Here is a 15,238-nt window from a genome sequence, read left to right as displayed (position 1 = left end):
TTCTTTTTTTTGGTGACTTTAAAAAATTGAAAATATTTCATGTTTAAAAAAAAAAAAAAAAAAATATTTCATAGTAGAGTCGTTTCAAAGGCATGAAAAGCATAACAAATTAAAAATGTTTTAAAAATTTACAAATAAAATATAAAAAATGCAACACATTTGTATATATACGCATGTACAGAAAAAAGTAGTGGCAACTGCTGAATGCGACCCTTTGCAAGCAAGTGCATATGCAAAACTATTTTATAATTTTCTGCAATTTTAGCCATTTTCAGCAATGCTAACATTTTCTGCAATTTAACGACCTCTAATTGGTTGGGCATTGCGAGGGGCGCGGTATTATCAATATGTCAACATAGTAGAGATAAATTGGAAATGATGAGAAAACTTGGTATTCTATATTTTTATTTTTGTTTTTATTTTTATTTTTATATTTTTTTAAAATGCTCAAAATATTTGAGTAGATGCTTATTTCGTTATGGGAAACATGGGGAATAAGAGAAGGGTCACAGTCAATATTTTTTTTTTTTCGTTCTTCATTCAAATTAGAATATATATCATTATTATCATAATTAACTAAAATTTTATCGTTTGTAGTATAGTTATATATAGAGTTATATTTTTCAAATTGAACAAATTGTGTATATTTTAAAAAAAAAAATAAAAAGGACAATATTATAGTTGGGTATTTATTTAGATGAGACATTATATTTGGCATGTTCTTGTTTAGATGCGAAATTTCATTTGGCATGTTCTTGTTTAGATGCGAAATTTCATTTGGCATGCTCTTATTTAAAGGCACAAAATGGCATAAGATTAAAGCAGACATATTTAATTGCCGAATGCTAGCAGGATCAATTTTATTTTTGATTACATTTTTGATATTATTTATTTGTTTATCTGAATTTGTATGTATTGCTTTTTTAATTGAAAAATCAAGATTCAACATTTCAAAGATATTATTAAATGTATAAAATAATAAATATATAATAAGTTTTGTATAATAACAATTATTATATATATGTGTATTTAAAATTATTAATGTATTTACTAAAATAGATGAACAATGTATATTCATTTTTTTATTTTTCACATTTTGTTTTTCATCTATATCATTATCATCTAACTTTATAACATTAGGTAAATTTTTTAAATATTCTTTCTTTTTATCATTATTATTATCATTATTATTATTATTTTTTTCTGAAATTGTTTCATAAATATAATTTAAATATCTATAAATTATAAATGTATTCTTTTTATATTCCCAATCATTTTTTATTATACATCTAATAATGTACACACTATTTACCAAATCGGCTGTTCTTAATTGGGTATATAATTTGCCCATCTTGCTTAGAATCGAACTATTTCCATTTCCACCATTATTGCCACGTTCATCATTATTGCCACGTTCATCATTATTGCCACGTTCATCATTATTGCCACGTTCATCATTATTACCACTTCCACCATTATTGCCATTTCCATCATTATTGCCACTTCCATATAACATATCCCAATTTAACTCGCTTTTTTTTTTAGAAACCATAGAATTGTTTGCAATTATAAAACAATTTGATAACACTGATTTTATGTAATTATCTAACATTATGTTAAATTTGCTTATATATAATAAATATATAGATAAACATTTTGCGTTTATTTTAAATATTTTTTTTTTTAATTGATTTAAAATATGTTTATAAATAACATCATCATGAATATTTATTTTGCTTAGTACTGATAAAATAGTGCATAAATGATTTATGCTTAAATTTTCAATAATATTTTTATCTTTAACAATAGAATTATTATAATTATGTGGTTTATTTGTTTTATCATAATTTTGAAAATTTATAATTTCTATTTTTGAAACATTTTTATATTTAAGCATATTTATTATTATGCTTAGGATATCTTTGAAACCATTTACCAAATGATCATCCATCATGTTCTCACTTTTTTTTTGTCTATTTTTTTCAATCAAATATAAGTTAGCAACACTTGTAAATATGTTAATAAATTCTACATATTTTAAATCATAAGAAATTATATATTTTTTTGATTCTTTTTTTATAATGTCATATATTTCTTTATTTATATATCCATATCTAGAATATGCACTTGCAATATTCATAAAATCGAGTTTATTTATATAATTTTTATTTTTTAAAATTAAATATGTAAATATTTCAAACAAATCATTATCAGCATAGTTTAGCTTACTAAGATTATTTAATATGTTTGTCAAGTGTTTAGTTAAAAATGATAAAATAAATAAATTTTCCGTTTTTTCATGATAATTTTTAGTAAAATTAGATATATTTTTTTTTTTTTTTTTTTTTTTTTTCATTTCAACATATTTTATATATTCTTTTTTGATTCTTTTTATGATGCTTTTTAAAATATATTCCACTTTTTCATGATCTAAATAATTATACGTTTTTGTTAATATTGTAACTAAATTTGATGTGCATTGATTAGATAGGGTTTGGACAATTTTGTTATCATATATCTTATTTAAAGATGTGTTAAATAATTGTAAATTTATTATATTAATGTTAATAAAACTATTTAAAATAATTATTAACGATTTTATATTTATGTTATTTATATTTTTACAAGTATATTCTGAAATTAAATTAAATAAAATTTTGTCTCTATAATAAAATGATGCATAAGAATGTGTGATACTACTTATAAATATATCTGAACATTTATTATCTTCATTTTTTATTTTCATTATTATTATTATTTTTATAATTTCTAATAGCTTTTTATTTTTTTCACAACCCTTACTACATGCATTTAAAATTAAAGCAATACTCTGTTCACTAATGTAGTTAACTTTTTGTAGGCTACTAATCAGTTTTGTCTCTAATTTATTTAATATACTGTTTTCGTCATTTTTAAGTTCGCTATTAGCATTGTTAACGCTATTAGCATTGTTAGCATTGTTAGCATTGTTAGCATTGTTAGCATTATTTATGTTATTATTTTTTTTTTCATTTTTTTTTTCATTTTTTTTTTCATTTTTTTTTTTATTTTTTTGGTCTAATATGAACTGGATAAGTGTGCTTATATCTTTCTCCGTTAAATTTTGATTTATTTCATTGTAGTTTTCTGAAATGTTTCTAATTTTTTCATATAGAATATTTTTATTTATTGTATTATTATTATTATTACTATATTCAGAAATATGTTTCAATATATTTATAGTATGCTTATTAATATTTATTTCATTTATAATTTTGTTAGAAGCTAATTTTAATATTTTTTCATTTTTTATGTTAACTTTTGTTATTGCATTCACTACTAAACACAGTTCTTCGATATTAAAAAGGGTTAGGAGATTTTTTTCGCCACCTTTTTCGCCACCTTTTTCTCCGCCTTTTTCTCCGCCTTTTTCTCCGCCTTTTTCTCCACCTTTTTCGCCATTTTTTGGGAACTGTCTATTTCCTAAAACCCCAAAGCGACTCAAAACGTTCGCATCGTTTGATGTAATTAATTTACAAACTTGATTCCAGAAATCTTTTTCATGATAATTAATTTTCGAAAATTTATTTAAACATAATGATATTTCGTATGTATTGAAATTATAAATGTGTTTTAAAAATTGTTTGCTTAAATGGTCAACATCGATTTTGTTTTTGCAATTATTAAAGCCTTTTAAAAAATAATTGAACATTATATTGCCTTGCCAAATATGACTTTCCAATTTTGTTATCTTAGCTTATGCAAGCTTAAATTATGCAAGCTTATAAATTATGCGTTTATTTTTTTCTGCATTTTTTCTGCATTTTTTTCTGCATTTTTTCTGCATTTTTTCTGCATTTTTTCATGCATGGTTAGTAGCGAATACTTTTATTTTGTCACTATTTCTAATTAGCAAATTAAAAAAAAAAAAAATTATTTATAGGAACCCTATATGTGTGCAATATATAATTTGTTTGTATATGAGCAACGAAATATATTTTTTTTTAGAAATAAAAATTATTATATACAATATATAGTATGGCTACAAACTGGTGTTAACTATTTTGTTATATTTCGTCATGTTTTATCATGCTATATTTCATCACGTTTTATCATGCTATATTTCATCATGTTTTGTTTTATTTCATCATGTTTATGCCAATTAGTACAAAAAAGAAACAAACATGTGAATAGCTGGAAACTCTATATTTATTTTGCTTTCAATATATTCACAATTTTTCAAAAAAAAAAAAAAAAAAATTTCCTCGCCATTTCAACTCCCTTGCCATTTCTAATTCCTCGCCATTTCAATTTATATGAAAATGGAAAAAAAAAAAAAGTTTTTAATTTTTTTTCGAATGATACACTTTAAAAGTGCTAAAGAATGGAAACAATTTATGAATCCTAAAATGTAAAGAAAGAAAATGAAAAATATGATTAAAGCGGTGTAACAGTTCTGATTAAACAACAAATGTATATGCATACTTCCACATATACAACACTACTCAACGAACTTTATAGAAACTAATTAATTTTTTTTACAGAGATGGAACACGAATAAAAAAAATAAGGAATGTAAGTGAAAATGATATGATACATAAACATACAATCTTAAAATATCCATATTTTAAGATGAAAAAAATAGGACAATATTCAAAAATAAAACCAACTAGCCAAACTGTTTTTAATCGAGATATTGAAGTTGTTTATGATTATAGATATTGTGATATTTTTGAAAACTTAAAAGATATTATTTCATTAAATTTGAGAGGTACAAAAATAAATTAATACTCTGTTAAATGTTAATATATATCCGAATATTTTTTTTTTTTTTTTTTTTTTTTTTTTTTTTTTTTTTTTTTTTTTTTTTGGAAATTCTAGGTATTACTATACGAGAAAAATGTACAGATAATTTGATATTCGAAATATATGATTCTCTTCAAAATAAAACATTAATTAAAAAAAAAAATGAAGGTTAAAAAATTGAGAAAAAATAATAAAATTTGCAATGTGTTGTGCAAAATGAAAAATATATTTATGTGCAGATGGTGTAATGATATATATCCTCGATAAAACAAATTCATCAAGGTGTTAATTTTTTTTTTTTTTTTTTTGTCTTTTTTTGCAGAGTTTGGTGCAGAAGAGATATTCAAGGAACTTATTGACAAACTTCGAAATATAGACGAATAAAATTTAAGAACTAATTTATTTAATTGTAGTCAATAATACATGCCCTATAATGTGTCTACATTTTATTTCACATTATATCTCACGCTTTTTTTTGCTTTTTTTTACTTTTTTTTACTTTTTTTTGTTTGTTTGTTTTTTGGACAATTTTCCAGCACGCTTTCTTTCTTTCGATTTTAATTTTTCAATAACCCTTTTAACCTTTTTATCCCTTTTTTCAGTTTTTTTTTTTTTTATAAGTTCCGCTTTTTTTTTCATGTCATCAATTTTTTTTAAAGTTCGCCTTCTAAACGATAACCAATTTTTTTCAGCTGTTTTCAACTTTTTTTTCCCCCCTTTTTCCCTCCTTTTTTTTACATCATCTACATCATTTTTATCATTTTTATAATTTACATAATTTTTTTTACTACATTTTCCAAACGTGTGTGTTTTTATATTTCGGTCAGAAGTTTGTCCAAAAATCGGCCCAGCTTTATTATCGATAATATTTCCTTTTTCGATATGCTTATTTGTAGATTTTTTATTTTTTATTTTACCTAAATATGCTGAATAAATATCTTCATCATTTGTTATAGAATAAAATAATTTTTTAAGGACACAAGATTTATGTTCACTATTATAAAAATGATATACTGTCATTTTTTTTTCATCATTTTCATTTTCTCTTATTCCTCGAAATATTTTTCGCAAAGCTAATGTATTTTCAATTTCATTCATAAATATAAAACATGAATTATTTGAGTTTGTGTTTTTTAAAAAATAATATTTTATATTTTTTAAAGTACTTACAATATCTTCATATTCTACCTTTTCAATTTTACATTTCATTTTTATTAAATTTGTTTCTTTTTCATCAGTAGATATAATAATTTTTTTTTTATTTTCATTCTTTAAAATAAATAATAATAATTCTATTTTTTCTTCGATATTTTTTGCATATACATTTTCAAAATTGTATTTTAGTTTATTATTGTTTATATATCGAAAATGCACCTTTAGCTTTTCTATTTCTTTGTTCTCCTTGTTGATTTTTTTTTTTTTTTTCCCTCCGCTCATCTCGTTTTCGTCTTCTTCCGCCTCATTTTCCGCCTCATTTTCTGCCTCATTTTCCGCCTCATTTTCCGCCTCGTTTTCCTCTTCCTCTTCCATTTCCACTTCCACTTCCACTTTATCAGCCCTTTTTGGCAAGTTCATATCGGGTTCATTATTTTCGGTTTGATCCGCTGTGTCGGTGCTGCTTCCCTCTTCGTACCCATTTATTATTTCGTTCTCAATCTGAGTCAAATAATTTTCATTAAGTTTTTCTACATTTCCGAATTTGATTGATTCCCCTATTTGTTTTTCTGTCGATTTATTTTCGTTTTCCAAAATATAATCATTAATTTCAAATATTATTGAATTTTTATTTTCTGTTACGTCAAAATATTTTAAAACATTTTTTTCGTCCATCTCGCCATTTTGAACAAGTTGACCATCAATATTTACATTTTCTATCTCGCCATTTTGAACAATTTGGCCATCACTATTTATATTTTCTATTCCATTATGTTCATCACCATGTATATAATCTTTTACATCTGACAATGTTATATCGCTTAAGTCGACACATAAATCCGTTTTTGTTTTTTTCGTTTCGCTTTCTTCTTGTTTAACTTCTCCATTATTTTGTTCGCTCTCAATATTGGCACTATTATTATCGCTACTATTTTGTTCAGGTGTTTTTTCATTTTTTTCTGAACTGTTCATAATTTTTTCATCACAAATGGTAATATTTCCCTTTTTCACCTGAACGGCAATGTTAATATCGTATGAACGAAGTAAGGTATTAATTTTTTTTATGAGATTTTTCACAGTTATAGAGCCCATATTTATATGGTTATATTTGTTTTTTGACAATATTTCCATTATATGAGTTTCCTCGATTTCGTGTATATATACAGGTAATACTTTATTGTCATTTTTTTTTTTTTTTTTTTTTTTTTTTTTTGTGAAAACATTTTTACCTATAATATCTTTTATTAAATTTTTTAAATCGCCTTCATTTATTTTTGGAACTTGTTTTTTAATGGATTGTTCTTCTAATTTATTTTGTAATAAAAATTTATATTTCTTTTCAATTTCTGTAAGATTTGTTTGGTTTATATTTTTACTTATAACATTTTCTGTCTTGCCTGAATTATGTGTTGTCTTTATATTATTATCACAATTTTTATTTTCATTTAAATCGTTAAATATTTTGTTGGAAACTTTTTTTCCCTTTCCTTCCTTTATAATATATTCATGTTCTAAATTTTTTATATATTCTAGATCTAAAATATTATCATATATTGAATTTAAAAATATTTTTTTAATCGTTTCAGTGTCATACATTTTTAATTTTTTTAAAGAACAAATAAAATTATCATGCTTATATTTTGTTAATCTTATAATGTATATCATAAAATCTGTATTAAATTTAATATCGGTTATACTATAATTTTTTATTTTTTCAATAGATTTAAAATTTTTTAAATAATTATAAATTTCTTCTCTTTTGTTCCTTTTTCCTATGCAACAAAATAATCCACTAATTGCATCAACTAGCCGAAAAAAAAAGTAGCTAAATGATTTATAGTTTTCATCCTTGCTTATTACTTTGCTAATTTTTGTACTATCTTTTTCTTTTTGTATTGATTTAAACAAATTTTCATCCTTAATATCGCTAGTAATATTGTTAGTATTATCAACATCGTTGTAAGAGTTACATAATTTGGTAGTCTCTTCATTTTTCCCTTTTAGTTTATTTATGTATGCTTCTTTTATCATTTGTATTTTTTCTTCATCATATAAATTATTTTGATCTCCTTCTAAAACCAAATTTGGACAATTTTCTTCTGATTTGTTCATAAAATTATGAACACTGTTCATGTGATTTTTTTCTATAAGTACATTAGAACTAATGTGTGTATTTATAATTCCATCACAATTATTAGTATCAACATTATGGTTTCTTTGATTATTATTAATAATATTAATTTGTTCAGATAAATTGTTCAAATTTTCATTTAATTTATTTTTTTCTCCTTTTATATTATCAATATGACAACTAGTTATTTTATTTACATTATTAACATTGTTGAATGTAAAAAAACTAAGAATATTTATAATTTCATTTACATATACGGATACATCTAAAATATTTTTTGGAAAATATTCGGAAAGTTTAAATATATAAGATGTAGTATTTATGTCTAAACAATCATTTAATTCTCTCTTTATATATGATCGTATTGCTTCATATTTTGCTGGTGTGTATATATATTTATTTTTTTTAATAATATTTATTTTTTTAAATATGTGATAGAAATATAGGTCGTTATAATCCTCTTCTTTATTTGCATTTAGAAATTTTATACTAATATTTTTATCTTCATCACAACTAAAATTATCTGTTATATTTTCTATAGTACCAACATCATTAATCTCGCCATTTTTTAAAACATTTTTATATTCATATGTAGAATGGCCAGTATTATTTAAATAAATTTTTTTATTTTTTTTTCTATTTTGTCCTTGGTCTTTTTCACTTTTTAAGATTGAAAAACTGCTATTTGTAAATCTATTAATATTTTTAATGTAACAAAAACAAAATTTTAAGAATAAAAAAAAAAGAAGAAATCGTGAGTTCATTAAAAATAATGTGTAGCTATATCTTCTTATTTTAGTAACTATTACATATACTCATAATACATTCTAAAAATGTAACTAATATTTACATATATACACACGTATATTAATTATCAGTTTTGTTATTTATGCTGAATTGACTAAAACATTTCTGATAGGATTGTGGGGGATAATAGTTCGGCTATTTGGGAATACGAGAATGGGAAAAAGTGGGAAAAATGTGAAAAATGGGGAAAAAATGTGAAAAATGTGAAAAATGCAAAAAAATACGTTTTCAAAAAATGAAAGAAAAAATTAGCACATACTCATAATAACGAAACAAATATTTTTTAAAAAGCTTAGCAAAAAAAAAAACAATAAAAAATGAAAATATAATAAAATAAATATAAAAAAAAAAAAAAAAAAAAAAAATTAGCTAGCTATACATGTTTTAAATATTAACTATGGATATAATACAAATGGATACATATATGAATATATATTATTTGTTAACATAATATAGTGATAAAATTATAGAAACAATGATAGAGAAAAAATATAATTTGAAATACTGTTGTGATGATATTTGTGTTTTTCCCAGCATAACATTATCAAATTATTGTGGTTAAAGCGAAAATAACCAAAAACACAAAAATACACATAATTTTTATACTAATATGAAATGGATTACACTTTTGTATATCTATAAAAAATGGTATCATTTATTTGTATATTTATTTATTTTTTTATTTTTTATTTTTTTTATAGATTACAAACTTAGTGAGCATTTCGGTCTAACCGCTATATCAACATATCAGCTTAAAACGAATAAAGAGGAGCATAATAGTGAGCAAAAAAAAAAAGGGAAAGTTTATTTGTATAGACTCGTGGAAAATACAAATAATAACCAATTGGAAAGAGAAAGGTATTCCTAAAATTGTCACATAATATATGTACATTGTTTAAATGTTTTTTTATTCCTTATTTAATTCTGTTTCACTCTACTTCATTTTATTTTTTCGAAGTGACTATGCACTAATTTATGAGAAAAATATAAATTACCATAGCGGAGTTCTACAATCAAGCTACCTGTTCGCAAATGATGTTAGTATTAAAAAGGGAGAAAAAAGGAGAAAAAAAGGAAAAAAAAAAGGAAAAAAAAAAAAGGAAAAAAAAAAAGGAAAAAAAAAAGGAAAAAATGATAGAAACAATTTTTGGATATTTTTTCTATTTTCCCCATTTTTTCAGAACTTAATGCTTGGCAGTATATGTGTCAATGGGCTATATTTGTCAAATGTAAGGGATGGGAACTATGATAAAATAGTTGCAACTAAAGATGAAAAAAATAACTCAGGTAAATAAAATTATATATAAACACAATATATTAATATTTCCATTTTAATATTTTTCATTTTAAAAAATTATTTTTTTTTATATAGGCCTATCTTTTGATACACTAGAAAACAAAGTAGAGTAATAAAAATAAAAACAAAAATAAAAACAAAAATAAAAATAAAAACAAAATTATCAAAATTAATAAATAAGATAATATACATGTTTAAACTTAATAATACATATAAATATTTTATGTTTATGTCTATTTTCAGCAAAATATGTGTATCATTCAGTAATGGAGATATGTCTTTTATCTCAGATGGCAATCCAGTCAACTTTTGGTAAATATATATATATATATATATATATATGCTTATCAAAATTTTACTAACTTTATTTGATATGTTACATTTTGTAAAACAGGAAAGCCCATGAGTATCACGTATGGTCGTGTGCATTCGCAGGAGATGAAAATATAATTACCACTGGTATGGTTTCATTTTTTTAAGAAATATAAAAAATTATTTTCACATGCACATATATATATAACTGTACTAGTTTTATTCCATAATATTCAACTTTTTTTTTTTTTTTTTTTATTAGGTTCTGATGATTGCTCTTTTAAAATATGGGATATGAGATCTAAAAATTGTTCCCAAAAAAATAATAGGTAATATAAATTTTACCAAATTAAAATATTATATTAAATAAATAATTGATATATATAATCCTTGTTTGTCTACATAAAACATATATATAGTTACATCTTTCAATTTTTTTTTTTTTTTTTTTTTTTATTAATTCCTATTTTTTTAGATCACATTCTCAAGGTGTTACAGTGGTTAAATTTGAATCTCTCAGCAAAACTTTATATACTGGCTCGTATGGAAAAAATAAAAAATAAAAATAAACATTTATAATGTCTAAGTTTTTATTATTACTTATAATTTATATTGTTCTATCTTTATTTCTAGATATGATAACAAAATTCGAATTTTCGATCTGAGAAATATTCAGGATCCATTACAAACAATTGATTTAAAATCAAGCATATGGAGAATTAAATTTGCATATAAGTATGTAAATAAAAAAAAAAAATTGATACTAAACATGTTTTATTTAATTTGTGTACTTTCAATAGTTATACCAAACTATAAACCCCACATATTTAACATTTTTTTATTTTTAGAAATGGATCTCTAAATAAATTACTTGTAGCAATGTGTGACGGAGGAGCTCAAATAATAAAAAAAATAAAAAACGGTATAAATAATATGCTCATATTTATTTTATGTATTTGTTTATTTTTCTAATTGAATGTTCATCATTTTTTTTTTTTTTTTTTTTTTTTTTGAAATATTCAGAATATATTTTCAAAGAAGGGATAAATAATAATAATGAATTAACCTACGGAATAGATGGGATACAAATTTTAGACAATCATGAAAAAAAAAAAAAAAAAAAAATTTATATGTCTTGCTCTTTTTATAATAAAGAGGCTCAATTGTGGTTTGAGTGAAATGCAACTTGCAAAAAAACCAAAAAAAACAAAAAAAACAAAAAAAAACAAAAAAAAACAAAAAAAAACAAAAAAAACCAAAAAAAAACAAAAAACCCCCCCCAAAAATTATTAACTTATCCAAAGGTTTGTAAATTTTATTTTATCTATCATATCAGTTTTATATGCCCTACATATGATATTCATTTATTTTTAAATTCTTCCCATATTACATATGTCTTTATTTTTAATTTTTTGGTTTTTTTGTTTTTCTTCTTTTTTTCATTTATGGACTCTCGCCATATTCACCGCTACACTCCCTTTCGTCAGCATCGTCAGCATCGTCAGTATCGTCCGTATCGACTGAATTGTCAGATTCGGGATATTCATTTTCCATAGATGTGTCATAATCATCGTAATATTTTTGGTTGGTTTTATCAAATCGATTTGGATCATAACTTTCGTTTGAATTGTCATCACTTTTTGTTTTTGAATTGTTTACATCTGATTCCAAATGTTCTTGTTCATTTTCGTTTATCCAATTTGGTGATTCCAAATCTTCTGTTTCGCTAGTATTAAATATCTCAATCCATGTTGTTAGATATAAAAGAATTTCATTAAAAGATTGTAAAGTACTTTGTGAATATTTTCCATCAATATTATATATATATGGGTAATCAAATTTTTTATAATAAAAAAAATGTTGAACTTTTGAAAAAAAAACATGACTCTGTTTGTTTAAATTTTTATTTAAAAACATAAATAAACAAGATCTTTTAAAAAAAGAAATATCATAAAATATTTCATCTTTATCCAATAAAAAAACATAATTTTTTATTATTGATTCTATTGAATATAAAGGTACAAAATTTTTGTTGAAAATATGAGAAAACGTTATTTTATCAAGATCTACATATTTTCTTTTTTCCAAATTTGGATTATATTCGTCATCCTTTTCTTTTTTTTTTTCTTCTTTTTCTTCTTCCACATCCCATGTGTAAAAGTCCTTAAAAATATTATCATTAGTTTTAATAAAATTGTAAAAAAGTTTTGAACTTATATCATCCATACATATAACATAAACATTTTTTATCTTAAAATAAAAAATTAATAATATTAATAATCTCTTAATAATTTGTTCATTTTTTAAATAACTTTTTTTATTATCATATTCATCATTATTTATTTCATTGTCTAATTGAGGATATATACACAACCCTTGTGTTAGATATCCAATTTTATCACAAATATTTCGAACACTAATATTTAATTTTTTATCATTTTGACTTAATAATAGAATTGCTTTATCTGCTTCAATATTTATTTCTTTCACATAATTGAATATTTTTTTTTCTTTTTTTTCTTTTTTTTCTTTTTTTTCTTCATTTGGTACTTTTATTATTATTGATTTTTTTTCGTTATTTAAAAAATGCATATCATTGATTTTAGGTACACTTAAATAACAATAATTATTTACATAATTTTCTTCAATTTCTTTTTCATTTTTTTTCATCCTGATTTTTTTTATGAACTGGTCCATCTCTTCTTTCAAAGAAGCACACGAATATTCAAAAAATTGAAACTTGTTTATTTTTAAATTATTTAAAAATCGATTTCCATTTAAAACTTTAAATATGTCAAACTTTTTTAGGTCTTCAAAATTTTTTTGCAATTTAGAAAGCTTCTGATTAAGATCTATCATTTCGTTTATTTTTTCTAAAGACACTTCTGGCCCCCTTCTCAGTTCGTCACCATCGCCATCATCATCATCACCATTATCACTATTGCCACCCATTTTGCCACCCATTTTGCTACCATTTTTTTCTTCCGTGCCTAATAAATTTGAATCACCTTTTTCCGTTGAGCCGTTTTCATCCCCTTCATATACTAATGATACATGTTTGTTTATTTCTTCTGTTTTTGTTTTGCTAACTTTTTTTACTTGCTCAATGGCACTTTTATATTTTTTAAGATACTGATATTTAAGATAAATAATTTTTTTGTGTATTATATTTTTGAAATTATGTAATTCTTTTTCTGAAATTGTTTGAATAAACTCTTCATTTATTTTAAAAAAATATCTACCTATACTGTCTTCAATACATAAATTTGATTCTCCTTTATTTTTATTCAAAACTTGTGATTCTAAAAATAAACTAATTTTATTATAGTTTTCCTCTTCGTTATTTTCGTCCACTTTCGAATTATTTATTGCCACTCTATGAAGATCATAATTTAAGTCACATAAGTTTAACAAATTATTATTTTTAAGTTTATTTATCCGTTCAATTTCTTTTTCCCATAGTGATGTATTATTCTCATCTTCTGACTTGGCTTGCTCTTTATGTTTCGGTATGTACATGCTATCACCACCAATATTATCACCACCGATATTATCACCACCAATATTATCATTACCAATATTATCGTCCCCATTATTGGGGCTGACCTTGCTTTGGTTTTTCCCTTTTCCACTTATTTGAGATATTTTATCTCCTTTATTTTTTTCCTTTTGTTCTTTCTCATATTCATATATTATATCATTTAAGATGTCATTATATTCATTATCTCGATTTATGTCAAATTGACTATAATTATTATTATTTGTGTTATAAAGTTTGTGACTAAAATTGTTATTATTTTGTGTGTGCTTGTTTTCTATATTCTTAATTTTTTTTATATTTAAATTGAAAATCGTTTTTCTATTATATTTTGTACCACTAAAAAATACATTGCAAAAATATAAAAAACAGTAAACCTTTTTCATTAAGATTGATGATAAAACAGTTGATTAAAGAACGATGTGATAATGCAACAACTCTCCAAAAAAAAAAATTAAAAAAAAAATTTAAATTATTTTCATAGCATAATAGAACAAGAATATAAATAAAGACTACTTAAAAATTTTATCACAAAGTCCATTAATACATTACACGTCATGTGTGTTTTCATTAAAACTTTTAGCTAAAGTTGTTATTTTTTAGTTATTTTTTCAAACATTTCAAACATTTCAAAAAAATAGGAAATAAAATGTAAAATATTACAAACTAATAAACACACAATGTATATTAGTTAGATAGTCAGTAAAAAAAATCATATGTAAATAAATAAAAGCTATTTTAAATTTCTCTCCTATATCATTTCAAAAAAAAAAAATAGCTATAAAATATTTTCTTTTCTTTATTGGAGCGAGAAATTATAATTTATATTAAATACTACAATAATGTTATAGAACATTTAAATGAGAAATATAATATCTTTTGCATAATTTTGGTATATTGATTAATGTTTCTCAACTTTATTGTTATTAGAACTAGCTAAATATTTTAGCTAGCTTAATTTGTAGCTTTTTTTTTTTTTTTTTTCAGACTTTACATAAAAATTATGTCAGTGACATATTTTTTTTGCCATCATTTTCTCAATATTACACCATCAAATAAATTTACAAAAAAAATTTTGAAAAATATAAGGATTATATGAATATGTCCATAACCTTTACATATCTTAATTATCTATCACTATATTTATATAGTTGGTATAAAAGATAATTCTACTTGTGAAATACACAAGCAAATTGTGTTACTCATTTTTGTA

General features: G+C 22.5%; 5 protein-coding genes across 5 annotated transcripts; 2 read left to right on the top strand and 3 right to left on the bottom strand.

The window, feature by feature from the left end:
• Positions 1-307: 307 nt before the first annotated feature.
• Positions 308-3,691, bottom strand: PY17X_0108400 (uncharacterized protein; the record flags this gene model as incomplete). The annotated part of the gene is made up of 1 exon (XM_725907.3): positions 308-3,691. One exon carries the CDS (start codon positions 3,689-3,691, stop codon positions 308-310), a length of 3,384 nt encoding a protein of 1,127 aa, XP_731000.3.
• Positions 3,692-4,301: 610 nt separating this feature from the next.
• Positions 4,302-5,169, top strand: PY17X_0108300 (conserved Plasmodium protein, unknown function; the record flags this gene model as incomplete). Its single annotated transcript, XM_725909.2, has 4 exons — positions 4,302-4,390; positions 4,524-4,750; positions 4,861-4,953; positions 5,108-5,169. The coding sequence occupies 4 exons, from the start codon at positions 4,302-4,304 to the stop codon at positions 5,167-5,169; spliced, it is 471 nt and encodes a 156-aa protein (XP_731002.2).
• Positions 5,170-5,280: 111 nt separating this feature from the next.
• On the bottom strand, positions 5,281-8,835 carry PY17X_0108200 (conserved Plasmodium protein, unknown function; the record flags this gene model as incomplete). The annotated part of the gene is made up of 1 exon (XM_725436.2): positions 5,281-8,835. One exon carries the CDS (start codon positions 8,833-8,835, stop codon positions 5,281-5,283), a length of 3,555 nt encoding a protein of 1,184 aa, XP_730529.2.
• A 518-nt stretch (positions 8,836-9,353) lies between these two features.
• On the top strand, positions 9,354-11,665 carry PY17X_0108100 (diphthine methyltransferase, putative; the record flags this gene model as incomplete). The annotated part of the gene is made up of 12 exons (XM_034637425.1): positions 9,354-9,435; positions 9,580-9,736; positions 9,837-9,915; positions 10,060-10,165; positions 10,251-10,284; positions 10,419-10,487; positions 10,570-10,634; positions 10,750-10,816; positions 10,963-11,028; positions 11,121-11,222; positions 11,336-11,409; positions 11,511-11,665. 12 exons carry the CDS (start codon positions 9,354-9,356, stop codon positions 11,663-11,665), a joined length of 1,056 nt encoding a protein of 351 aa, XP_034493331.1.
• Positions 11,666-11,930: 265 nt separating this feature from the next.
• Positions 11,931-14,411, bottom strand: PY17X_0108000 (uncharacterized protein; the record flags this gene model as incomplete). The annotated part of the gene is made up of 1 exon (XM_720128.1): positions 11,931-14,411. The coding sequence occupies one exon, from the start codon at positions 14,409-14,411 to the stop codon at positions 11,931-11,933; it is 2,481 nt and encodes an 826-aa protein (XP_725221.1).
• Between the last annotated feature and the right edge of the window lie 827 nt (positions 14,412-15,238).

Source organism: Plasmodium yoelii, assembly GCF_900002385.2.
Source record: "Plasmodium yoelii strain 17X genome assembly, chromosome: 1".
Taxonomy (NCBI): Eukaryota; Apicomplexa; class Aconoidasida; order Haemosporida; family Plasmodiidae; genus Plasmodium; species Plasmodium yoelii.
The sequence above is the reverse complement of the archived record's forward strand: the minus strand, read 5'-3'. Positions and strand labels throughout refer to the sequence as shown.